The 26,595-nt window shown below is 38.0% G+C and overlaps 2 protein-coding genes across 3 annotated transcripts; both read left to right on the top strand.

Moving 5' to 3' along the window:
• Positions 1-17,546, top strand: LOC117304905 (adhesion G-protein coupled receptor D1-like). Of its 2 annotated transcripts, none has more exons than XM_033789553.1 (21): positions 1-82; positions 4,312-4,375; positions 4,950-5,041; positions 5,695-5,847; positions 6,058-6,105; positions 7,300-7,408; positions 7,794-7,949; positions 8,595-8,664; positions 9,550-9,670; positions 9,937-10,022; positions 10,616-10,715; positions 11,499-11,611; positions 11,921-12,026; positions 12,283-12,503; positions 13,076-13,142; positions 13,727-13,812; positions 14,204-14,366; positions 14,957-15,022; positions 15,392-15,491; positions 16,236-16,297; positions 16,701-17,546. In XM_033789553.1, the coding sequence occupies exons 1-21, from the start codon at positions 41-43 to the stop codon at positions 16,767-16,769; spliced, it is 2,094 nt and encodes a 697-aa protein (XP_033645444.1). In that variant the 5' UTR covers positions 1-40; the 3' UTR covers positions 16,770-17,546. The 2 variants fall into 2 exon arrangements, with proteins under 2 accessions (XP_033645444.1, XP_033645445.1); XM_033789554.1 differs by lacking the exon at positions 1-82 and adding an exon at positions 3,027-3,128.
• Positions 17,547-18,955: 1,409 nt separating this feature from the next.
• On the top strand, positions 18,956-26,547 carry LOC117304435 (myosin regulatory light polypeptide 9-like). Its single transcript, XM_033788893.1, has 5 exons — positions 18,956-19,066; positions 19,730-19,948; positions 20,425-20,586; positions 21,601-21,807; positions 23,515-26,547. The coding sequence occupies exons 2-4, from the start codon at positions 19,765-19,767 to the stop codon at positions 21,783-21,785; spliced, it is 531 nt and encodes a 176-aa protein (XP_033644784.1). The 5' UTR covers positions 18,956-19,066; positions 19,730-19,764; the 3' UTR covers positions 21,786-21,807; positions 23,515-26,547.
• The last annotated feature ends 48 nt before the right edge of the window (positions 26,548-26,595 follow it).

Below are 26,595 nucleotides of genomic sequence, written 5' to 3' on the forward strand. Positions count from 1 at the left end.
CCAAACTTAGACGAAAATACTGGACTTTTATTTGTAAATCATGAGAATCTACGAAACGTTCACGTTGTTATCCATCTTAATGGTAAGTAGGGTGGTATTGGATGTGTATAACTATTCAGTATTGAAGTTGGAACCACGCAGACACCAGGGACAAGGGTCCCAATTTGTAAATAATTCTTGTGTTCCTTTTGTTTTGTTTTGTGATTAGTAGGTCAATCAAATTTGAATGTTTTTAGTGTAATAAAAAACAATGTCACTTTTTAATGTAAACTGTGATGAAATAAAAATAATTAATAAATTGAATTGAACTGAAGTTAAACGTGGACCGGTGTCAGATGCAATTGTGTCCGCCATGCAATACTGTCCGTTCCGGACACGTTTGCATATGCAATCGTGTCCGGGGCTATGCAAAAACCGTCCGGTGGACATGTACATGTATGTGCGCGCGTATAAGCGAGCGTGCATGCACTGAACCTACATACACAATGTATATGCAGCATGAATATTGATTCACGTATTATGATTGCAGCGACTACCCAACGGCCGAACATTTCCCGTGTTATCCATTGCATGCACTTAGCTTGTAAAAAAAAATGGTGAACGTGTTCAGTCGACCAAGGGCGTTTAATTTACTGCAAGGACGGTTTTGCACGGGGCGGACACAACTGCATATTATGTAATGTGTCCGGGCAGACACAAGTGCATTATGCAGCAGCGTTCGGGCGGACACAATTGCATATGCAAACCGTCCGGTGGACATTATTGCATATACAAAACCGTCTGGCGGACATTATTGCATATGCAATAATGTCCTCCGGATAGTATTGGATAGTGGACATAATTGCATGCGACACCGGACCACACTGTGTTGTGTTACTGCAAGAAGGCATAGTAAAATTACTAGCATTCGGCTTCTACAGTTGAAATTGTTTGTTTTGAAAGTTGTATCTTTCAATCAAAATGACAAAGATCTACTTGGATGTTATATAAAACAAATAATGAATGTTTTTCATTCGTGCAATGGTGCGAATAATGTTCATTCGTTGAAAGCTGGAATGTTCCATTAAACTCGGCTCCGCCTCGTTGAATAGAACATTCCATCTTTCAACTCATGAACATAATTATTCGCACCATTGCACTCATAAACATTCATTATGTGTATACTATTCATACATCGAATCCTCTCTAATAACAATGATTAATTAATTTGTGTTGATTAATTGTGTCCATGCACGCTTTGAGAAACTTGGAGCAATTCATCACAGCCGAATGCCACAATATACAGATTAACTATAGTTATCTATAATTATTAGCAAATGAAATGTGCAAATTAAAAAGGCGATTGATGTTGCCACGCTTAAGTTGTTCTTGTTTGCTCCATTGGGTTTTGATCTACACCGTTGAATCCACTTTCTTTGATTGTGTCCTCCACTTATTATATCAATTTAATTTGCTTGCTTTGAGTGATGATGTGTTTTAAAGTAGCCTTGCTCAAGGCAGTCGAATTATTCAGTCCGAAAAAAGACCGCCGCTGTATAAAAACCCACCCGTATTCACTGTGCATAACATGTACACTATCGGCATGCGTCGGCCGTCAGGCATGCGGGTAGTGTGCGAGTGCGAATGACTTGTGTGCACAGTAGTCGTACGAAGTGACACTGTGTATACGGGTAGGTCATGCGGTGTGATCGCACGCACCACGCACAGGGTATACGGTTGGGTTTACAGCGGCGTCTTTTCGGAGCGAATAATGCGACTGCCTTGAGCAAGGCTCAAAACAACGTGGTTAAACCTTGTGATCTCGTCGCAATTTAGTAAAAACTTTCATCGGTGATGGTTTAACCAATTGTTAGTTAAATATTTTCTACAAACCAAATACCTCCCGTAATTGGTTGCTTTTAATCGAACAAATCTAACATTATTTTTTTAAATAATTATATTTTGTTGAACATTGTATGTAACAGTAACTATCCCTTTTTTCCCCTTTTTTTTGCAATTTTTGTATGGCTTTCTGGGGGACCTTCTGTGGTTTTCTAACTCGGTTGAAAAACTCTGACCGGGCTGTGACGTTGCAATTCTTTCTAACAGCGCATCGACTTTCTTCGACCTCTATGTTTAACTTAAAATTGATCATTATCATCACTAATTTCCCAAAACGCTTTGGAGCGTATCCATATCCCCATGCACGTTAACGCTTTCATGCCACAATTTTAATTTGTATTATGAGTAATAGTAATTAGTAATGTCCACAATTAGTAATTAGTAATTAGTAATTAGTAATGTCCACAAGCCTGCATACCGAATGAGCTTGATGCATGATGCAGAGGGTTTATACGAGCTTGACAAAAATTCAGCCTTGATATGATCAATGATCTGCTTTGGTCGAGACGTCAGGATAACAACAATTATTAACGGCATCACTTCCATTGGTTGGTAGGCCCTGCAGTTTAGGCCTACAACAGCAATAATTCATTTTCTGTAAAAAAAGTTTATTATATAACTAATTTTTTCAAGAATTTTGTTTAAATTCATTAAAAGGGAATTATTTAATTTGTATGTCCTCGATGCAATACTATCCGGAGGACATTATTGCATATGCAATAATGTCCGCCGGACGGTTTGCATATGCAATCGTGTCCGCCCGGACGCTGCTGCATAATGCAATTGTGTCCGCCCGGACACATTTGCATATGCAGTTGAGTCCGCCCCGTGAACCGTCCTTGCCATTTTTTTTTTAAACTGAGTGCATGTCACGAATGAGTCGTTGGGTATTTGCTGCAATCATATTTATAAAATACGTGAATATTCATGCTGCATTACGTAGGTTCAGTGCATGCACACATGTCCACACTGGACGGTCTTTGCATAGCCCCGGACACGATTGCATATGCAAAAGTGTCCGGAGCGGACAGTATCGCATGGCGGACACATCTGACAACGGCGAGAAAATCACGCATCCACGTTAGAGTTGGCCACAAGAGGGGGTAATGCAATTTGCTGGACATGAAGATGGCAGCCTCCATAAAGCCATTGATCTATGCACAAACCACACAGCATGCGGAATGGCAGAAGTAACGTAGTTATCATCTACCTAGGAAAAGGTTATTTATGGTAGTGGAACTTGTAAAGTAAGTCCGTGGCTTTTGTTGTTTTTGTTTGTTTACCACCCTACCTCCATGCGTTTTATTATTAAATAAAATAAAAATGAGATGAGTACTATGTTGATTATGTAACTAATAATTATGTGCACACTCCTATTCATAACATAGTCACACACTGCCACTGCATGGGATGGTTACTGTGGCCATGGGCATGGCTGGGATGTAGCCCACCTTGTTGAGCTGTAAATGGCTCCGCTTTTAACATCGGTCTCCTGTTAAAAGCGGAGCCATTATGGCATTAAAGTTAACAGCTCAACAAGGTGGGCTATAGGTAGGATGGGATGGTTGTTGTTAGCCCTGGTAGGACGTCAGTCAGTGCCACTCACTGACTTGCAGTTGCACGGAGGAGTCCAACCTGGGCTTAGATGGTTACATGTATGATAATGACAATATGATGTGGATGTTGACACACTCCACAGCACCACACCATTTCTAAAGTTTCAAATCAAGTTTCAATAGAATTTAGAAAAGGATTGGGCCTCACCTTCTCACTGACCGAAATCGAACCATTTTGTTGTGCAGAGGCCAGAGCAAAGTTGTCAAGTTCAGCATCTGATAATCATAATACAATTAATCATCATAATGTGTAATCAGTTAATGTACAGTGCTGCCCTGCTGACACAACTTATAATTATATAGCCTATTATATCAAGCTGCAAAGCAGAAATAATGTTAATCAAAAAATTATAAGGAGGAGGAGAAAGGCACCAGGTTAAATTTTGTCATTATCGATCGATTGAGACTGATATTTATACAGTATGTTACAACAATTACAAATGTTTGTCTTGAATTTTTAAGTAAGGTTTTTCTTTAATAATAATATTGTAGAATTACAAGGAATTACAAAAGCAAAACTAAGTTGATACAGTAAGAAGTACTGAAAGCTATTGCAAAAATAAATGTGTTTTTAATCAATTCACTGTTTTAGTGTTTGAGCCCTATTTGAGTCCAATCCACTCTTTCTGTATATAAAATCAGATTCAAAGTGGATTGATTCCACTCAGGTGCTAGGTTTTTCTGTGCTTAGCAATTTTGTATGCCTACTACATACAACAATACAAACAATTTTATAATCGAGGATGTGTTAAATCAAACCCTTTAACTTTTTTCTCTTTCATTTGATTTTTGTATGTGATAAATACGCATCCAGGTTTCAACTCCGGAAGCCATTAATTTTACACCAATACTGGTAACACTGACTACATTAACAGAAGGTAGGTGCATTTGGAATTATTTTACCAGCTCGCCACCAATTTTCTCAACGCTCTTATTTTTATGTTTTATTTGCTCTTTTGTCTGGATGTATGCGGTAACCCTTCTTCTTAGGTAAGAACAAATTCAGTGTAATTTGAGCTAACTAGGGGCGAATAAATTGCTGGTGAGGTTCGGAAAGTTTGTTGTGCATTTTGTCACAATTCCACAATTAAAAAATCCACATTAGACCTCCTTCATATATCCTTGGCCCTTCTGTTGTTGTACCCTCGGCTCAATTTAATAAAGCTGTTAAAAGAAAATGCTGCTTAGCAAATTTATTGGCTAAGCAATGAATCACCAGGGTATCAGTCACAGCAATGGTTACTGTATGGGTTTTTTGCGCTAAGCAAGTTGTTGTGCTTACTGGCTTTATGAAAAACAAAAACGAAATAAAAAATCTTGAGCAAGTCACTGAACCACAACTGCTTCTCTTCACCCAGGTTCATTTTCAGTAACATTTCAGGGCGGGGCAGGGCTCTTTTTTTACCAAAGTAAAGTTTGTGTTTAGTGCTTTTGAATTTGTTGTTTGTTAAGCTGGTGGAGCTGATGGATCGGGTGGAAGTGAAACGGTCAGTCCGACCACAGACTACAACTGTACTCTTGATGATGTGCATAATTGCTTTGCGGTAAGTACACTAAGCTTTGCCTGTTGTTGCTCACTGTTACATCGGTTAAAAAACAATCTATGTTCTTTATCCAGATACAAAGACTAACATCTATTAAATTGTTGCAGTACCCACTGCTAAGGATTCAAACTGCCTCTAGCCATCTGGCTAGCTCCGTGGACTAGTGGTAAAACACCTGCTCTAGCAATGCAAAGGTTGTGGGTATACAGTCCTTTGTGGGTATCTTAGTCTTGCGTCGGGGTTAAAGAATATAATTTGGTTTGTACCCCTACCCCGATGTGTACTTTCCCAAGTTTTGGTCTTTATCTACATGTAAGACTAATCATCCAGTGAGACCCCTATGTTCTATACAGTGATCAGTCTGAATTTCAAGTCTCAGACGATCCTTTAATATTGTATAGTGTCTTGACAGAGAATTGCTCTTAATTTGCATACAAGGTTTTTGTAGATTTATTCTAGCAGCTAGAAGCAGAAATTATTTTGCGGAGTCTGACCTTGATTGCGTTTTGGCAGGCATAACCAATAACTGTTTCGGTTGAATTGCCAATTGGTTAACAACTGGCCATTGACCGAAACAGTTCTTGGTTTCAGCAGCGAAAACGCACGTCTATGTTCATCTGTAATCACTCTATTTAATCATTTTCAATTTCCAGCCTTGTACCATGAGCAATGTGAGTCGTGCAAACTTCAGCGAGGCCAAACTCTCTGACAGCGAACGGGAGAATCTTCTTGAGATCCTTCGTGTCTTGATAAGTCTGGATGATGGAGAAACCAATACGTTGCCAGAGATCACTGCCCTTATAAGGGTAAGGTTGATATTGTTTTAAGTAGTTTTGGTTCTAAGAAGAACCAGTGGTTGACAACTCATTGTTGCGATCAATCTGCTCAAATTGCCAACCTCTGGTTGGTTTCAGAACCAACACTACGAATGGTGCACCTCAAACCTCACCTAGTTCAATCAACTGTCACAAGAATGATTTGGAAATTAAGAAAATCACTTTGTTTTTGATTCACAGCTTGGGTTGGATGTGTTTACAACATTGACGAATGATCACCAAAGTTTGGTATGTAGCACACAGTGCCTTTGACCTGATAGATACAGTTAAAAACATTAAGTAACTACCTGACGTTTCGACCCTAGCAGGGGTTTTTTTTTCTGGAAGGCTTTGAGAAACCACTCTGCTAGGGTCGAAATGTCTGGCCATCAACTTTTTGTTTTCATTTATTCCATAGACCCTATTGGTTGGTAAGCATTTTGGAATAGCTAATTCTATTTTCTCACACTTTTGCTCACACAACACTCTATTTATTGCATCCCTGTGGAGACATCTTTTGTTTTGTCCTTTGTTCCTGTTGTTAAGAATCTCCCGCAGAACACTTTGTAATAATAACCGTATTTATAACGCGCATTTTGCCAAAGGATACATTATTACTGCAAGAGTGGGACGAATTTTGAGATATAATACCTAATCCTTAAGCACCATGTAATGGTTTACAAGGTGCTGTGGCGCAATATGCTGCCAATCCAGCCAGGAACACCGGGGCGAACCCCTTCTCTTTCGATAAGTGCACTGGTTTCTTTTACATGCGTTTACACAACACGTGGGACCATTGGCTTTACGTCCCATCCGAAGGACGAAGCAATGGTTATGTGTCTTGCTTAAGGACACAAGTGTCACGGCTGGGGATACGAACCAACACTCTGCTGATCAGAAACACCAGAGTTTGAAGTTGGTGCTCTTAACCGCTGTACAACATTCTCTTATGGAGCACCCAGTCTTTAAAATCCCTTTATGGAGACCTCCTTTGTTGTCCTCTTTTCTGTTTTGTTCTTGGTCTCCATAAGGTAGTGACCATAAAAAGTTGTCTTCTAGTTACTGAGTCACAATTTAACAATTTTGTGCTATACATAGTCATAGAGGTTAAACCAATGTTTGTTTGAGAGAGATTGGCTGTTGCCAGCTTGGTGTTTATTCCCCTTGTGGGAGTTTGCAGCGTTCCCTTGACATGCTGCAGCCAGTGTTGTGGTTGGCACCTGCTTGGCTTATGATCCCCAATACTAGTATGCGAAATACTAGAATGCGAAAATTCAAATGTGAATGCCTTTTCTTCTTGGAGATTGCCTGGAACTGGTTGCCTGTAAATTGCATCGTGTGACTTAATTCTCCAAAATTGCAGAAATGGTAGACACATTGACAACAATCCTTCCATACCTAAAGTAACCATCATTTATGTTGTATTTGTGTGTTCTCTAACAGACAATTGAGGAGGAGACAGAAGTTGTTGCTCTCACTGAAGAAGTCTTGGCGTCCATTGCAGGAAATTTGGAACTCGGGAACTGTGTGAAAGATGAGGTTGAATCAAACTGTAAGTGTAATGGGAAGTCAAGAGGCCTTTCTTAAACCTTGGCTTGCGCTCCGGTTCAGGCTTATGTTCTGCGCGCTGTGTACACAGTCGAAACGTAGCGCCGCCTTTAACCTGCATTTTTTGAGCAGCGCGCATTGCACGTGGTGGTATGAACATCAGCAGACGGAGCCTAAGTTAGAGCCCAAGACGAGGTTTGAGACAGGTCCAAGGTATCAAGCTTCATTATTTACTGCCACTGTCAACTTGGTCAAGTTCCCTTTTTGCCATAGCACTACTGCACTCATGATACAATAAGGGGCCAGACCACCATCCCTTTCAGCCTTGGTTTGCTAACATCCATTTCAAGTCGACATTTATTTCATTGTTTTCTTATCTCCATTTTCAGCTGTCTATATTTGCCATGACACATCAGAAAACATCGGGAATAAATCAATTTTTACGTATGAAATTGAGAATGGTGATACAGAAAAAGACTACCAAACTGAAAACTCAGAGAACTTCAAAGATAGGCTGAACTTTGACCTCCAAAGTGACAACGATGGTAAGAATAGTTCAAAGGAAAATGGGTCCAATTTACTCATAACAAAAATGGTACATTTGAAATTATGGTACAATCCGTATATTGATGTAATCAACCTTATATGCTGTATAATCATTGTGGCTTCTTATATAGGGCTCAAATCTTTCACTCAGTGACCCTCATGGCACTCGTACATTATTACCCCAAAGAGCTAAGATTTATCTTAACTGCAAATCAATCATAGTTGCTTAGTAAAGTGTGATGTCACAATGTAAATCACTATGGGGATACTTACAATTTGTCTTACGATGGATTTTATTGCTTTAAGAAATCGGCCCATCACTTATTCATGTGTTTCATTCCTTAAACCATCTTGTGCTGCCAAGTAAGTAGCTCACCAAGCTAAATCAATCACATGCCATCTCTGCTCTCACAGGTACCCATTTACCCCTTGATAGGAAAGTGCATTGCTCAATAGATCAAGACCCACACCCTGATGACTTGGCTATCGGAGGTTGAGGATGCACTAAACCACTTAGCCATGACATTTTGAAAGACGCGTCTTTTATCATTGATCATCAATTTGAGTTTCTACATACTTATGAAAAAATATGTGAACTGAAATAAACATTGTTAAATTTTTGTGATTGTTTTTTTTAATTGAAGACATCAGTTTTGTGGTGTTGAGGACTGAGAACCAGAAAGGTGTTGAGGTTATGAACGAGGAAGAAATAAGGTAAGTGACTGACAAACAACCTTGTTTGATTTTAAGTCACACCTATAACCTTTTCTGAAACCATGACTGAGGCTCCTGCTTGAGTATACAGTCCTGTAAGTACACGAAGGCAGCATCATCTCTTGCGCTGGTTTTTGCCTCGATGCCCCCTCAACATTTTTTTATAGTCTTTAAGATTTACAAATTGAAGTGCCTTTTGCAAAATAAGAAACGCCTTGCCCTCTCCAAGATGAAATGTTTGTCCTGTGACCTTAAGACAGATCCTGAGCCAAAGCTGGGTTTCTAAAAAGCCCAAAGTTCTCATGACAATATTATTGTTTTAAAGAGTCAAAAATCCAGACTGAATTTAAAGGCCTTGTTACACAGGACAATTTTAAGGGACAACTTAGAAGCAACACACTGAACTGATGCACAGGGAATACTTTGGCAGCATAATGTGCAGTTTTCTAGCTGTAAATTGGTATCTCGAACAAAAATAATGAGAAAACTGAAATGTGATTCAACTTTCTTATTAGTGATTAAAGGTGGTCTATAAAAACCGTTTGTTATCAAATGCATATGGTTGGAAAGATTTTTAAAAAGTAGAATACAATGATCTACACAAATTTGCCTTGAAACTGTGTGGTTTTCCTTTTACTTTGCGAGCTAACACGGGCGGCCATTTCTGGGAGTCAAAAATTTTACTCCCATAATTGGCCGACCGTACGCAATTTTGAGGCATATTTGTGTGGATCATTGTATTCTACTTTTACAACATCTTTCTACACCCATATGCATTGTATAACAAACGGTTACAAACGCTTTTCAAAGACCAACTCGACCGATCCAAGGCAAGGTGTTCCTTTAAGTTGCCCTGACATGACCTTACTTCTTATTTTCCGGCAGTGGTGTACGAGCACCCAGCAGTACTAAGTTCATAGTAAACAGTGCTTTCTTAGCATTCTCTCTCTATGTTGAAGGCATCAAGACATCAGTACCTGTCAACTACACACTTTATCATCATGTCGTAAGTATACATGTTTTGTAGCATTAATACTTACATAAGTACAGGGCTCAAATTCACAAAGAGCTTAGATTGATCTTAATTGAAAATTATTCATACATGGCTCAAATTTTAATCTGGTTTTAGCATCAGGCCAGTAACTCGTGACCAGACAAGTCCAACTGCCTTGTGTTTGTCTTCACATGTTGACTTTCAATATGATAAATATTATGCTGTTGGTTTTCAGAATTTATTTATCTAAATTGTAATCTTTGGGTTTGTTTTTTAAGGAAGCAAAGGATGATAAGATCTCAATACAAGGACTTGGTGCCATCACAAGACAGCCCATGTGTGTCTTCTGGAATGACACAATTTCGTGAGTTCCATGCACTGATATTTTTAAACAATTAAGTAATTGTATTAAAATGAATTAAGGAGTCTTGTACAAGTGTCTGGCTAGCATTTGGGTCCACCATGGACCCGAACAAAATAATTGGTTCAAAGTTGTTTTTAAAGATGCTATGTCAGATTTTTTGCCCCAAACATTAAAAAATAGATTTTTTTGAGTGAATGGTATTTCAAAGAGTATCACCCGCTCTAACGAAAAAAAATTAACTTTTACTGGTCAGGAACCACTACAAAAAAAACGTTTCTTATAAAACACATCAGAATTGGTCACGTGATATATTGTCGGCATCCCGACAAAAACTGATTTTGAGCACTTTATTTCACTGCTACTAATAACTGGCGGACTTCTTAGAGCAATGGCTCAAATGAAAGCTTGTAACTTTCTCGACCCCCATCAAAATACCTATTGAATTTTAAATCAAAATTTTGGGGTCAAATCGGCCAAAAATCTGACATAGCATCTTTTAATAAAATTACTCCCATGTCGTGATCCATTTCTTAGATTTACTGATTCTCAGGTGTCAATGCATTCATCATTTGTGTACATTTATTTATTTGAAGGAAATGGTCTTCTAAGGGTTGTTGGTTGGCACATGAATCGCCAACATCCTACTCTGATTGCATCAGTAAACATTCAACGAGCTTTGCAGTCATTTTAAAGGTAAACTATACAGAGTGTAGATATTAGTAAAATTGAAATAGTTGTTAAGAGATTTTGCACATGAGGCTTTTTCCAAGGCTCAAGCACCAGTCTCTGTTTAGTGTTGGAAATGCTGTGCGAAATGTACATTTTATTAAAAAATTATAAAAAACGTCATGAGTTTTTACACCACAAGGCAAGCCAGCCACTTCAAGGTGGGGGCTACACTTATATGACTTGGGCTATCGACCTAAAGTCAACTGCCACCAGGGGCATGTTGACACCGTCTCCTGGGGCTGAAACAGGGTTGCCCCTTTACAGTCTGTATGGATGTAGGCATGGGTATCCTCTATCAGTGCTTTGAGACATTGCAAAAGGCACTTTATAAATGTTCTTTTGTTAATATTATAATTGCTTTCTACAAAAGCAATTATGGTTAAGTGGCTTGCTCATGGGCACAAGATTCATGGTGAAATTTTGCCACAAATTTGAGTCCTGGAGAACCTAAGCCGATGTTTTAAAAAGGTCCTTGGTATAAAGATGGTTATGATGGGCAAACTTCCCTTGAGTTATTTGTTTGCCTGGTGCCTGGGTCATACTTCCTCCTGCGAATGCGAATGCGAAGCCAATTTGAAGTCACAGGGCTGTGTTCGCAGCGTATTTGCAGGAGATGAGCGCATTTCAACTGCTGCGAATTATTCGCAACTGCTGCGAATTATTTGTGACGACAATATGCGCTTCGCATTCGCAGGAAGTATGAACCGGGCTTAAGGCAGGAGTCATAGTGTTTAATTTCCTTTGCAGATCACCAGCGACAATGAAGGTGATGAGTTCATATTGGAGATGCTGACAAAGATTGGGTTTGGGGCATCAATCCTTGGTCTGGTCTGTACTCTAGCCATCTTCTTCTACCTGAGGTGAGGTCAAAGTTTGAACCCAAGAAGATGGTTTATTCCAATACGGGAAAGCTCCAGTAAAGATATTCCGAGTTTCCTCACAAAAACTCAGAAACTGTATACATCCTTTTCACCAGTTGTAGTGTCTCATTGAATTATTTTCTCTGGGTCATAGCCAAGTTGTCCCTATCGATCTATGCTTACCAAATGTTAGAAAAGAAAGAAATACTTTAAGTGTTGTAAAAGAATAAGTTCAAGCCCTGGTCAGTATGTACATTCTTTGGTAATCTTGCTCATTTTCAGTGATTCATCTTTCTGTTCTTGTCTCAGGGAAATGCTGCAATTTGAACGGATCTTCATGCATACCAACTTGGCAATAGCCATCCTGGCAGCTCAAATCTTATTCTTGTCTGGCATTGATAAAACAGAAGACGAAGTGAGTATAATTCATCAATTGTTTTCCTTGACTGGTGCTTTTGAATGTGTAATGGATAAAGTTCATACTTCCTGCGGATGCCCTATGAATTTTGAGCACAAGTCAACTGATGTTAATTATTCTTTGTGAATTTGTAATGTCAAAATTCATTTCGCATTTGCAGGAAGTATGAACCAGGCTTTATTATTACTATTATATTTATTATTATTCAATAGTGAAACCATATATCTAAATTTAAATTTTTTGACATTTTAAGGTGACTTGCAAGATCATCGCCCTGTTTCTGCATTACTTCTACCTGTCTGTCTTTGGTTGGATGTTGGTAGAGGGGGTGCATCTCTACATGAAGGTGGTCAAAGTCTACGGCAGTGAGAACATTAAGATGTACCGCTACGTTCTCATCGGCTGGGTCGCTCCGGCCATAATATGTGCCATATCTTTAGGTGCAAACAATAAAGGATATGGGACAGACCGGTGGTAAGCTGTGTTTAATCTCAATCAACAGAAATGCCTGATATATATAATCTTTAGCCATCTACTGACGTAAATGACTAAAGATTATTTAACTATATCAGGCATGCAACTTTTCAGATTAAGAAAAGTATTGTTAATCTTGTTGTGAAAAGTTGAGATCAACATTACAACATCTTTCCTACTGTAGGTCTGTAGCCAGCCTCTTTCTATTCTACAAATATTTGCCACCAGTGTGTCTGACCCTGTTCCTCCTACAAGTTTTGATGTTTGAGCGTGAAACCAGACTTTCTGCTTCTTCTCACACATGCACTCTTGTTGTGTTTTTGAACAAAGAGCTTTATTCCACGTACTGCAACTCTTTGGAAGTCCTTGCCTGGTGCATGTTTCCCTCCATCCTAAATTCTAGACTATTTTAAGAGATATATCAATTCCTATCTTAAGATTTTACATATTGACTTCTTGTAGCCCTTACCTAGAGTGACTTAAAGCCTTGTTTGGGGCGAACTTGCCTAAAAAAAAAAACTTAATTTTAAAAAGAGCTGAAACTTACACGGTCCATGTTTTTCTATCTTCAGCTGTTGGCTTGATACTGATGGTGGAATGATTTGGGCTTTTGCTGCTCCTATCTTGGTTGTTGGTCTGGTAGGTTCAACGTTTGGACAAGTAGAACGTCGTCTTCCTTTAGGAACAATTCAAATCTTATCAAAGGTGGTTTTAATATCTAGGCAAGACCACAAAGTCAAGTGGATCGGAAAACACTTTTGTTTTACCCCCTGGCAATTTTGCTGGTTGAAGTCAAGCTTATTCAATGCAACTGATGCTGGGCAGTTGATGTAACTTTTCCAGGACACTGCCTGACACGGTCGGTTTCTTGGCGCTTGAAGTGGTTGTGGGGCTGATAAGTGGATCGTAAATGTGCCCGAGGTTGTAGACCACTCCTCGTCTCTGTTCACGACCGCTGTTCCCCTCCCCCTTATATCCAGATGAAACCCTTATCCAGCGTGGTTTTCTACAATCTCAGCCACTATTAATGCCTAGTTACGTGGAGTGCGCACAAGGAAAACTTTTCCTGCTTTCATAAGTGACCATTCTTTGCTTACAGTAAGCAGAGCTATGAAATTGGGCAGTGTATTCATGATGTCTTTTCTCTAGGGTCAAAACTTCAGGCCATTAATTATTGTTTACAATTATTTTATAATCTGGAAGTTATCTTTTGTGTTTGGCAGATGAATACGGTTGTATTAGTGACTGTTCTACGCATTGTGATGAAGTCAGCTCAGATGCAAAATAACAACAACATGGACCACATCAAGTAAGAACAATTCAACTGTTTCTTGTTTCTCTGTTATTGGTATAATTATTTATTTTATTGATGATTTGGGGTTAAACAAAAATATATTTTTACCAGTGCAGGATTTTAACCAACGACCTCCAGATGAATTCCAGTGCTCAACTAACTGAGCTATGTTGGTGGTCTCTCAAAAGCTTAATTGCTAAGCAAAGTGTCTCCCTATTTTTCAGTATCTTTGTTTTATTAAAGTTGGTTAAAAAACATTCCAATAGACAGAATGGGAAATGTGAAAGTTTAAATTTGGAATTGTTTCTAGAATTTTCATTTGGAATTTGTATATAAAAAAAAATAGTAATATCCAACTAAAAATTCCTTTGAAAGAAAATTAAACCCTGTTTTTCTCATTCATAAGATGTGGTGCTAAGGGTGCCATGGTGCTGCTACCGATCCTTGGTGTGACGTGGCTCTTTGGTTTGATGAACAGCGTGAATATTGTGTTCCAGTATCTGTTCACTGGTCTCAACTCTTTCCAAGGACTCTTCATTTTCTTCATTCAGTGCGTTTTTAACAGTGAGGTGAGTTCTTAAATAGTTTGGGTTTGAACAAAGACAAATTGACTTGAGGCGTACTTGAACCAACGGCCTCAAATTAGTGTGCCGGCGCTCTACCAACTGAGCTATCCAGCCCTATGTTGGTGATCTCCCTATTAATAAATATTTTTGGCAGTCTATCTGAGATTTGGATAGAACTTGCAACTTTAAGTAGTACATGTGTACAGTCAACCCTTGTTTATAAAGAGCACGGCTTTAAGGAGGTTCTGCTTATAAAGAGTAAAGTCACAAATTTCATTTCTGTTTATGTTTCTTTGTTTTTGCTGTCCTCTTATAATAACATTCTTGTTATAAGGATGTAATTTGGCCGGACCCAGTGATCTTGTTATAAAGAGAGTTGACTGCTATAAACAAAAGGGTGAAAGGTTGCCAGGGTAACCTTGGGGTAAACAAAATGAGGCCTCCCAGGGCTTAAGTTGTCTCTCGAATTCTTAAATCTACTCCGCTGCAGTTAAATAAAACAAAGAACAAATCTACACTGGAAATAGGTACATGGCATTACCACAAACCGAATATACACTTTAACACTTGAAAATGTTTTGTGATATTTTCAGGTAAAAGCTGCATTTTCTCGTAAGAGGGCACAGCATAAACTGGAAATGGAGGTTTCAAATAAATCGGTAAGTAATAACACCAATAGGACCTATAGCTTGACGCATAAAGCTCCATATAAGAATATAACATCCTTTTCCTCTGGCGACTCACACCTGTAATCTCCATGTAACTCCTTTGCCAATAAGGGCTGCTGGTGCACAAACCATAATGGCTGCTGAGGCAATTTACTGCTCATCCGTTAAGTTTAATGGCCAAGTAATTCAGTATAAACACACCCACTCATTGGTTTAGTATAAACACACCCACTAATTGGTTTAGTTAAGGGTGTTCTGCACCAAGAGTGTCTCTTTGACAGACATGGTGCATTATAAGACTCAATTATTGTTTTATGATAATTAGTAAATGAAGTCTTGATTTTGTTTAAATCCATTTAGCAAGGAGAGACTACAACATCAAGGAAGTCCAACACTGATACTAGTGACAGGAACGTTGACTGCTCAGAGGAATGCACAGAGATGACTCAGTACTCTCGAGGTAGGGAATATTATCTCCTAATGACTAGAGCAGGCTAGTCAAAACATTGTGACCAATTAAGAACTCACTCCCGGTAGTGAAGCTAATAACTAGAAGTTCCCTCAATCAACCAAAACAAAAGTAGTAGTCCCTGCCTAGTTCCTACCTTCCGCCCAGGTAGTAGTTAGAAAGCAGAACAGTTCTTTCCAGAACTGAGAAGTCTGCCATTTTCCAATAAATCTACTCCACAGTAGTAGAATATAAAGTAAGACAAGTTCTCAAAAGAACATTATCTACCTAGCAAGTATATACACAAATGGTGTTACCGCAAACCAAATATTTATTGAATATTATCCAATTTTAGTGTTGTGCAAATATTCGGATGATGACCAAGATATTATATGTGTTGTTTTTTGCAAGTGCAATGATTACAAGTGTCCCATGCAAATGTATATTTTACTATCTTGTTATTACATAATGAAGGTTGAGCCATAGATTGGTAAAAATTATTGGTCATGTGTAAGCTTAGTCATGTGGGTGAAAACTTAAATGGTGAGAGGCACTGCAGCTTTTAATATAAAACTATTTTGAGAAAGGCTCCCAATTCAAGTAGTTAAGTGTGGATAATTTGTCACCCCCGAAACATTTGAATCTAAGAAACGATTCATGCATGAATCGTTTCAGACTTGCAAGATACAATTACATGTAATTGTTTATTATCGGTGAACCACCCATTAAACGTCTTGATTTTGTTTTCCGACGTAGGCTCCTCATTCAGCACACAAGGGGCTTCTGCTGTTGCTACGGGAATACACACACCAAAAAAGGTAAAATCAAGATTGTGATACTTTGCTCAACAGAAATTAAGGGGTCCTTCACAACAAAAACAGTATTTATGAAAACCTTACAAAGTGCAGTGTGTACTTCGTGTTGTGCCCAAGTGGTCAAGAGCACCGGACTCAAGCTCTGGTGTTTCTGATCAGCAGAGTGTGGGTTCGAGTCCTGGTCCTCACACTTGGGTCCTTCAGCAAGGCACTTAACTATTATTGTTTTGTCCTTCAGATGGTGTATTTTGTAATGCTCGTTACCAGTTACTTATTTAATTTGGAAAGCAATGTCTTTGAGTAAAACATTCATAAACAACACTCACTTTGTCACTTGCCCTGTACAATTATAGGCCGGTAATCTTTGTTTCCGGTTCTTTTGTTTCCTTTCTTATTCTTTCTCCAGAAGCGCCCCATGAGTGGGAAAGTTGCACCAATGCCGAAGACAACACCAACTGATGTTGAAGGTTTTTAGTGAGGTGGAAATATTTCTCAGTCACTTTGTTCTTGTGCTATCGTCAGAGTGTTCAAGATTGAACAATGCACGATCGGAGCGGTAATTAAGTTCTCATGTACCTAACATAGGACCACCAAAACATTCCATTGAAAGTTCAAAATACTAATGATGTGGTCCAGAACATTCTGGCAGTCCCATGGATTGCGGGCATGCGCCCACAAGAATGCTCTTTTTCGCCTTAAGCATACCTGATTTTTGAGATGCTACCTAACATGCTCTGAATTTAGTAATAGAGGTAATGTCAATAAATAAATTAATATATTTCATCTTTTTTCACCACAATTGTACATAAAGAAAAATATCGCTTTTTCTATTTTTGCACATAAGCGTTTCATATAATGTTTCAATACCTTAGGTTTTTTACCATATTACTTTTAAAACATTCATCCAAATCAAGATGCGTTCTTGAAAACATGACACATGTTTGTAATTTCACGGATTGATTCAGGGTTTTTTGTTTTGATCTTAATGGTATGAAATTTCATCTGTAGCTTTAAAGAAATAAAAATGTGCCAATTTTCAATCTATTTTCACTTAAATCCATAATTTCACTTGTGAAGGATATATATTAGGTCGTATATAGGTACATATTTTAAAATATAATATTAACGTGAGGGATTGGAATTCATACAAGATTCTCATATTCCTAATTTCTTGTGAGCTTAAAGACCTGCTTGAACGAAAATGTCAAGTCGTGAACTTTGCTGAATTCCACTTAAAATGTTTTCGATGAATAAGGAAATCGAGTCATATGATTATAAATAGGTTTCAATTGTGTAAAAAAAACAATCATTTTGTATGCCCTTGTCCAGAGCTTTTCTGCGAGATTTGCGAAAAGCCCCGTTACGTAATCACTCTAAAAACGTCATAAGTAGATAAAGCCGCTTTGTTGCAGCGTGGATGTATAACAAAGCAAACTCCCACAAATGACGTCAGCGGCTTTGTCCTTTGACGCCCGCTCTCAACGGCAGAAGTGTTTTTAGTTTATCAAAAAACCTTTAGGTAGGGGCCTGATTTGTTACTCGATAATTACGAAAAGTTCAGAAGTGTACACATATCAAAATTACATAAAAATGGTGAACAAGTGCATTATAAACAAGTAAAAATACCATTTCTGTTGAAAACATTCTGCTCAGGTAGCTGTTTAATATTAACGGTATCACATAAAGTCTTAGGCCTATTTGGTTTTTGTATATCATATTACTCTGATGTTCGTTAAAAGTAAACTTGGAATAAAAGTGTCTAAGTTGACATAGGATGATATATCTATATCGACTTCTGGTTATTTGTTTTATAATTTTAAACAAAGGTGGAGTATATCAAGAGAGGGCAAAGATATGCCTACATGTTAGTGAACCAGTGCCCTCAACTTCGCAAGAAAGGAAAACAAAATAATTTCTAAATTTTTTGGGATCAAAATGACTGTCTTCGACTCTTTGTAGATGGTTCAACCATTTGTGTCAGATGCAATTGTGTCCGCCATGCAATACTGTCCGCTCCGGACACTTTTGCATATGCAATCGTGTCCGGGGCTTTGCAAAAACCGTCCGGTGGACACGTACATGCCTGTGGGCGCGTAAGCGAGCGTGCATGCACTAAACCTACGTATCTGCAGCATGAATATTCACGTATTTTATGAATGCAGCAAAAACACAATGGCCGAACATTTCCCACGTAATTCATGGCATGCACCCTTAGCTTGTAAAAAAAATTGTGAGCGTGTTCCGTCGGCCAAGGGCATTTAATTAATTGCATGGGGGGGCGGACACAATTGCATTATGCAGCAGCGTCCGGGCGGACACGATTGCATTTGAAACTGTCCGGCGGACATTATTGCATATGCAATAATGTCCTGGTAATATTGCACAGAGGACATCATTGAATGCGACACCGGATGATTAAGAAGAAAAAACATAAATTACGCCAATCACCTCAACGTTTGCTCACTGTACAGCAAACGTCTCAGTTAATCACTTTAAAAGTTTGAACTGCCAATAACACTTTGCCCCTCCCCTTTAAATGAGAAACTGTACAGAAAGAGGGCGCTATTTCATAAATAAAAACCGAGCAAGTTGAGGACAAAGGTCGATGACCTCCAACAATGCGTCACATTCCACAGTAGTGCGTCTGGGTTGTGACTCAAATACATGGTATGCAATACGTAGGCTGATAACCGGAACCAGACGGGTTAAGGGTTGGATGGGCAGGTAACTTTATCGGAAAGAGGGATTCGACGCAAAGTGGTTGAATTTTTGGTGAGTTTGTACTTGTTAAAATACCATTAATTAATCGTTTATCAAACAGATTTGATGTGTTTATTACTGCCTTAGATAGTGAGTCTAGTTTTTGTTCAGCAAAATTTGTAAATTTGTTCGTATAAAACTGGTCTTGAACCGGGGACGGAAGTGGCCTCCGATTTCCGCAGAAACTCAAAATACAGTCGAACTTGTCAATAAACTCAATGCAGTAAAGTTGCAGTTCATTATTTCAGCACAAAATTAATGTCAAATGAGATTCAGGAACTCAAAATTTCCACTTTGAAAGTAACATGGACAGATTAAGATTTCCGTATCCTACCACCACTTTTCCACTCATTTTTACAAAAAGGAATATTTCATTTGAGTAAATTAAAAACTATTCAAACAAACAAATGAAGTTGGCTGGATATGGAAACTTTTTCAAAGAGTATTTTTGTTTAATTTGGTTTGGGGACACGTAGTATTTTCAGGGTAGCTTTCTACTATCATTATCTTCAAAGTTTAATGTAAATCTGTGGACATTGTGTTTTTTGTCCTACAAAAGTTACATAGACCCTTTAACAAAGGGCCCTCATCCTCCTTCCTATTTTAGGGATTAAAAAACACAGAACGATCAACTTGATTAAAAAAAAAAAAATTACTGAACCTTTTTTCTTTCAGTTTTCAAGAAGGCGTAAAGACAGTAAGATTCCAAGATGTCGAGCCGTAAGACCAAGGGAAAGCAGCCAAAGAAGCGTGCCCAGCGTGCGACTTCCAATGTCTTTGCTATGTTTGATCAAGCCCAGATTCAGGAGTTCAAAGAAGCCTTCAATATGATCGATCAGAACAGAGATGGATTCATTGATAAAGAAGATCTACACGACATGCTTGCATCTCTAGGTATTGTTAACAATTCTTCACATTCTCTTTTAAAATACTTCATCTCGTTCAAGCAAGCTATCAAATTTATTAGGAACATGATTTTTTTTCATGGAAAGTTGCCGAATACAGGGACTTCAAGGCAAAGTATACCTTTGGCTTTTTGGAACCGTTTGATTGGTTTAATATAAGTGTAGATGTAGACAGTAAAGAAAGCAGTCTGAGGATTTTGCTCTTACACACATCAAAAACACATGCTGAAATAATGTAAATTTGACATTTTGTACAGGATAAATGCTCTAATCGGGCCATGGCCTCTTTTGCCCATGATCTTAGCCTTGGTTTCCCATAACAGTTTCCCATACACTTTAAGATTTTCCAATAGAAGTGCCCTTTGCAAAATGAGAATAACCTTGCCCTCTAAAAGTCAAAATACCAGGCCCGAGTAATCACTTCTAATGAAAACTTACGATAGTCTTTCTTCTTTTCCCACCCAGGTAAGAACCCAACTGAGCAGTACTTAGAAGACATGATGAGCAATGCACCAGGACCCATCAACTTCACCATGTTCCTTACCTTATTCGGTGAGAAACTCAACGGCACGGACCCTGAAGATGTCATTGTTAATGCATTCGCTTGCTTCGATGCCGACGCAGAAGGTACGTATGTTGAGATGTGCACTGCCGTCGATTTCACAAAACTCTTCCTAACTTAAGACTAATCTTAGGACAGGGGACGAGTCCCAACCCTGCACTGTAGCATGCAGACCTTAAGATTAATCCTAAGTTAGGAATAGTTACTAGTCCTAGCTCGGGACAAGACGAGTCCTAACTCTTTGTGAAATCGACGACAGGGTCTTGAATGTTAGGGACATGTCACACCAAGTATATATTCTACAGTCAATTAGTTCCAGGCAATCTCCAAGAATGAATATTCAAATGTTTTTCTTTGGGAGCAAAAGATGTTGCTTGGTAAAATCACTCATGTGCTACCAAAGTGGTCCTGTTAGGCTGCACTGCAGTTGCCTCCAAGTTGGCTGCAAATGTTGCCTTGTGTGATATGGCCTTAGTCTGGGGGGAGGGAGGGGGGTGTTTGGAGGGGTATAGATCCAAGGACTGGTTTGTCAAGAGGCTTTCATCGATCTTAAGATGGCTAAAGCAAATTGTGATGTCAAACTGTACATTGGCCAGGGCCCAATTTCATGGGGCTGTTTAAAGTGAGAAGACTAGTTTTTGACAATTACCAATAGTGTCCAGTGTCATTAAGCAGAAAAAATAAATAAGCAGAACAAAAGTACACTTCCCAGAATAAGATTACCAGCCAAACAACCAGGGCCCAATTTCATGGTTCTGCTTACCGCCGAATTCTGCGCTTACAATCACGATTCCCCCCTTACGTGCAGGCGCCGAATTTCTGTGCTAGCCTTGTAAGCGTAGAGTGCCTAATAAAGTGGAGTACGCATGCGCAGAAGCCAAAATTTGCCGCTAGCCCGTGAAACACGCTTGCCGTAAGCACAGAATTCTCTGCTTCCGTAAGCGCCGATTCTGTGCTTATGGTAAGCAGAGCCATGAAATTGGGCCCATGTCAAAAGTATAAACTGTGACTGGAATCCTGCTAATTTCTGAAGTCTGAAGTCAGTTACTTTACTACTTTATATTCCTTCACCCTTCCAGGTCATATTAATGAGGAGTATCTACGTGAGTTGTTGGTTACCATGGGAGACAGGTTCACTGACGATGAGGTTGACGAGATGTACAGGGAGGCACCCATCAACAAAGAGGGACAATTCAACTACAGGGAATTTGTACGAATCTTGAAACACGGAAGCAAAGACAAGGATGACGATACAAACCCATGAAGAAATACATCAAGAATTAATGGTACGTACAGTTCATTATGAGAGCTACCAAAGCCGAATTTCATAGCGCTGCTTAACGGTAAGCAGTATTTTGCTTAAGCATAGGTGTATATAACAGGTTAGCAAGAAAAATAGGCATCAATCTTGCGGGTTCACCATTAATTTGTATTGTTATGTCATTCATTTTCATACAGTAAGCACCGAAAGGTTAGCATGCCTTCGTGTGATTATGGTTAGCAGCGCTATGAAATAGAAAGCATGCACACACAGTAAGCACAAAAGCAGCCACTAAACAGCGCTATGAAATTGGGCACCTTTTCTCCTTGATTTTGAAGAAAAAAATCCCTGCAAATAAACCAGTCTTTCCATGATTTGATAAACAAATTCAAAAATCTCCCTGATTATTGAAGCTTGTTACCTATCAGTGTTGTAGCCATGTTGGGCATTTTGAGGTGTATGGGGTTTTTGTAAACTAAAAATAAATTAGTTTTTAACACGGTATTGATTTCATTTGAAATAGCCACTGGTGATGTGTCTTTTTTTTCTTTTTCTTTTCAAAACAGTCTCATCCGATTTTGGTGGGGGGAGGGGGAATGGGCTTGTTCATTTGAAGGTGGATTTGTTTGTTTGTTTTTCGCAGACATACAAGAGTATGTCATATAAATCAGCCATGTATTGGCATAACACAGTAATTAAACAGAGGGCATAGCCCCTAAGGGTTTAACATTCAGAAAAGAGAGGGGATATAAGTACACCTTTTTTTAAAATTCAACTGACATGTAGCATAGGAAAATGCTACACAAAATACTTCTCAATATTAGCATACGGTGTACACCAAAACATATGCTGTCTGAATATTTTGCCAAGTCAAATTACTGGACAAATTTATTTCCAGATGTGGGCTTGAAGTTGAAATTGCCTTTACGTAAGAGGCAATTTACGTAAGAGGTTTCCCTCTGCGCACAGCAACATAACGATAATTATCTCCTTGTTGATCTTGCAAGAAGTGTAATCAGACAATAAGAAACATCTGTGTCCCCATTTGCACAAGGACAAGAGCCTTGTCATCGTTGTGTACAATGTAATAGATCTGTTTTCTACTTAACGTTGTGATGCTGAAAACATGCTGCCAAGGTAGCTGAATTGTATCTGTAAAAAACATGCTGATGCCGTATAATAACGGTGTGGGAAGTGCTCATTGAAAGTTTAAAAGACTTTTTTTCCTTTTTTGCATTTTGAAGGGCACCTCAATGACGGAAACCTTTTGTTTATGCAATTATTCTGTCTCTTCAGAACGAATCAGACGATCCCATGGGCTGTTGTGATGCAATTATTAACACAGTTGGTGTTGCCAAACTGTGTACATGTATGGCATCTTTAAAATGATTCATGGTACATCTATTTTTTTTTTAACAAACACATTTCTGTTGTGTTTTTGGGTTGTTTTTGGTTTCGTTTTCATGAGGGGTGGGGTATGTCTTGTTGTTGTGTCCCGTCCCCCCCCCCCCACATACACACACACACATACATCTTGAGAGAGTGGCCTATGTTAGAACAATCAGCCATGGGTTGGGATTATAAAACAGTCATTATAATGAAGACATAACATGTATAGTACCTAAGGAACTCTATTCAGAACAGAGGGATGATTTCTTTAAGTATCAACATTTTGTTTTGCTGGGAAACATTTTTTCAATAATTTGTTTTGATTTTCTCTTTGTGTTTACAGGTGGAGGAGAAACAAAGGGTCTAGAAACCTCCTATAAAGTCACTCATCATTACAAACGCTGATTCTCAACATTTGGTCATTCCACGTAAGACCTACAACTTTCCTTTGTCAGAATTTCTTTGCCTGGCACACATTTTCACGTTTTCACTGACGGCAAATCATGGTTGACTCTTCTGTTCTCCATTTTATGATCTAAATAATCTTCAAGTTTTGTAGAAATCTATCCACTGTGAACATTCCTTGTCACCCAAATTTGCACGATTTGTAATTCAGGACATTCCCAAATGGATGTTTCCTTTGATGTACGTATGTTAGTTCAATCAAACTATTTCCATCAACTTTGAACAAATTTGATTGTAGGACATTCCAAAATGGATCGCATGAACATTTCCTTTGATGTACGTTTATAGTTCAACCAAATTAATTCAGTAAATTTTTAAACAAATTTGTAATTATAGATTAATTTAAACATCATTTAACATTATTCTAAGATAGCATTCATTAATCAAGTATTATGTAAACAAATTACATCATTGCTGTATTTAATAAATTTCTTAGATATTATGTATTGTTTAGAATTAATGAGTAGGCATTTGAAAGCACCTTGCTTAGTTAACAGTATACCTTACAATCACTTCTTTCTTTTTTTATTGAAAGCTGGCCGCCTTATTTTCTGGGTTACATGTGAGATACGCTTGTGCTTGAGTAAAATTTTCTACCAAAGTAAGCATGAAATTTTGCTTACGGTAAAAAGCGCTATGAAATTAGCCTCTCTACGTTAACAAAAAACTCATCAGTGAATCAGATTTTAATCCTGCGGTCAGTATTATATAATTCCCAAGCTAAATGATGACGTTTTACACACATCATCTTTACACCCTTTAGGGACTAGTTTGCGTCAATTAGGCTCCAGGCATGATAAAATACTCGCACAAGAACCCCCAAAACTGGTCATACCGTTGAGGTCTGATTCCCTACCTCCTACTCTACATCTTGTAGTAGGGTCATTAGCAGACTGATATGGCCCCAGTCTACATCACTATCTTGATCATTATCAACCCAAGGTGATTATAATTGTTTGTCTATCGCCATGGAAACAGTGCTGCTATTTACGGGTTCATTTGGTTTCCGCTTATCGTGCATTTTATCAAAATTTTCAAAGAATTAATGGATATTTTCCTTGGAGTTTTTTTCCTTTCTACAAATAAATGCATCTTAATATAGTTGAAATCAAGATTGCATCTGAACGTTTTCTATTGTCATGAAGTTTATTTTCAGCTTGCATACTCAAGGTTTTAATGCACACGCAATCTATACTAATGGAGCACAGGTAAACAATTTCAAGGGGATGCATCATTAGTTTATATGTCATGGTTATTTATTTGATGTATGATTTTCCATTTTTGCCTGAATTTCTTTCTCTTAAATAACAACATTTTGATGCCATGTTTATTTTGTGCTAAACATCGTTCTGTTTTAAATGTTTATGAAAAATACTTGTTTATTCAGAAAGCATGGTACAATGGTTTGCTCATCTGGAGGTTGCTATACAAAAGCTTGGCCAAACCATTTGACTTAGAAACTGTATCTATAGTCTGAGGAATTCAAATTTACAAGCTATGATAACTTGTACGTGAGAGCATGCCATTGTACCAGACATTCAAATCTGCCATTACAACCTCAAAGTTTCACGCCTGTTTTCAATTTACATTTCAAACAAGGATCTTGCCTGATTTAAATTTTAAATTCGTTGACTGTAACATTAGACATAATTTATGGTTGTGTGATATTAGAAAGGGCCAAGTCATAATATCATAAGTTTAACTAATTTACTCTACGCCACGGTAGAAAGTACTTATCACCAATATAAAAAAAAACTTAACGAATTCAAGAAATTAACATTTTGTATTGCAAATTTCTGTTTAACTGCAAATGTTATTGTATGTCTTAATCAGACCATTCCGATATAAGAAATTATTTCATTCCAGGTCACTTGTATGTGGAACTGTCATTCAGTTCAATTGTATGCATGCAAAACATATGTAGGTCTGTGGTACACGGAACCATATGGCAATTCAGCCAAGTGGAAAAGCGCATAAGCCTATTAGCAATATAAATTGCATTGCACATTTTGAAAGGCATAATGTGTGAATTTGGAAGGTAGTGTAACCACAGTGTTGAAAAAAAACATTCATGTGTGTATCTGAGGGAGTGCTAAAAAGAATGTCCTGTACATTTACCACACCAACATTTTGTCTGTTAAAGTGATTTTGACTCTTTGAAGATTCCATTTTAATATGCATTCCTGTTTTCTTTCTTTAAAGAGTGTTTATTTGATTATTTTTGGTACATGTACCCAGTTATTTTTGTGCATGTACCCAGTTATTAACTGATTTGGACAAATTTTGTGTGAGTTTTCCTTGAAATTTTTCGACCTAAATGACTGTTTCCACTAAGTCATTAGCCCGTGTTGTCCTTCTATATAAATCCATATATTTTGTTAAGTTAACAAATTTAATTCAAATAATTACCATTGAATTTAATTTAATCAATATTTTGTGTAGAGTCAGGGTTCCTTGTATTATTTCCAAACCATCTATTTATGTCCGTTTTGATTTTGCCTTTTTTAAATTTACATGAATCTATTTGTACGTAAATCAAAACAGCCTTTCATAATAATAACTATGGTGAAAGGGATTCGAACCAGAAACCATTGGACAGTGAACACTGAACAGCATAAATTAGTATTGAGTTTGAATTCTTATTATTCAAAGTTATGACACTATGTTGACACTCTATGTTCTGTGAGCTAGCTGTACAAAATCTTTGTTGGAATCATTTGTCACTAATTTGAATCCTGATGTGTCCTTCCCGCTTATTTTAAGTTCTCTGCGTTTGCCTTGTTTGTAGTAGCTGTGTGTAATAACATTATTTTGTCTGCTGTTTTTTGTTAAAGGCATGAACCGATTTCAATAGAGACTAGATCTGATTACTGGTGTTATAAGAATAAAATTAACCCATTTTTGTAGTAAAGCTTGATGTACTCTTGTTATTTTCTTAAAGTGTCTCCTTCAAATTATA

The sequence above is a fragment of the Asterias rubens genome, chromosome 21, assembly GCF_902459465.1.
Source record: "Asterias rubens chromosome 21, eAstRub1.3, whole genome shotgun sequence".
NCBI lineage: Eukaryota > Metazoa > Echinodermata > Asteroidea > Forcipulatida > Asteriidae > Asterias > Asterias rubens.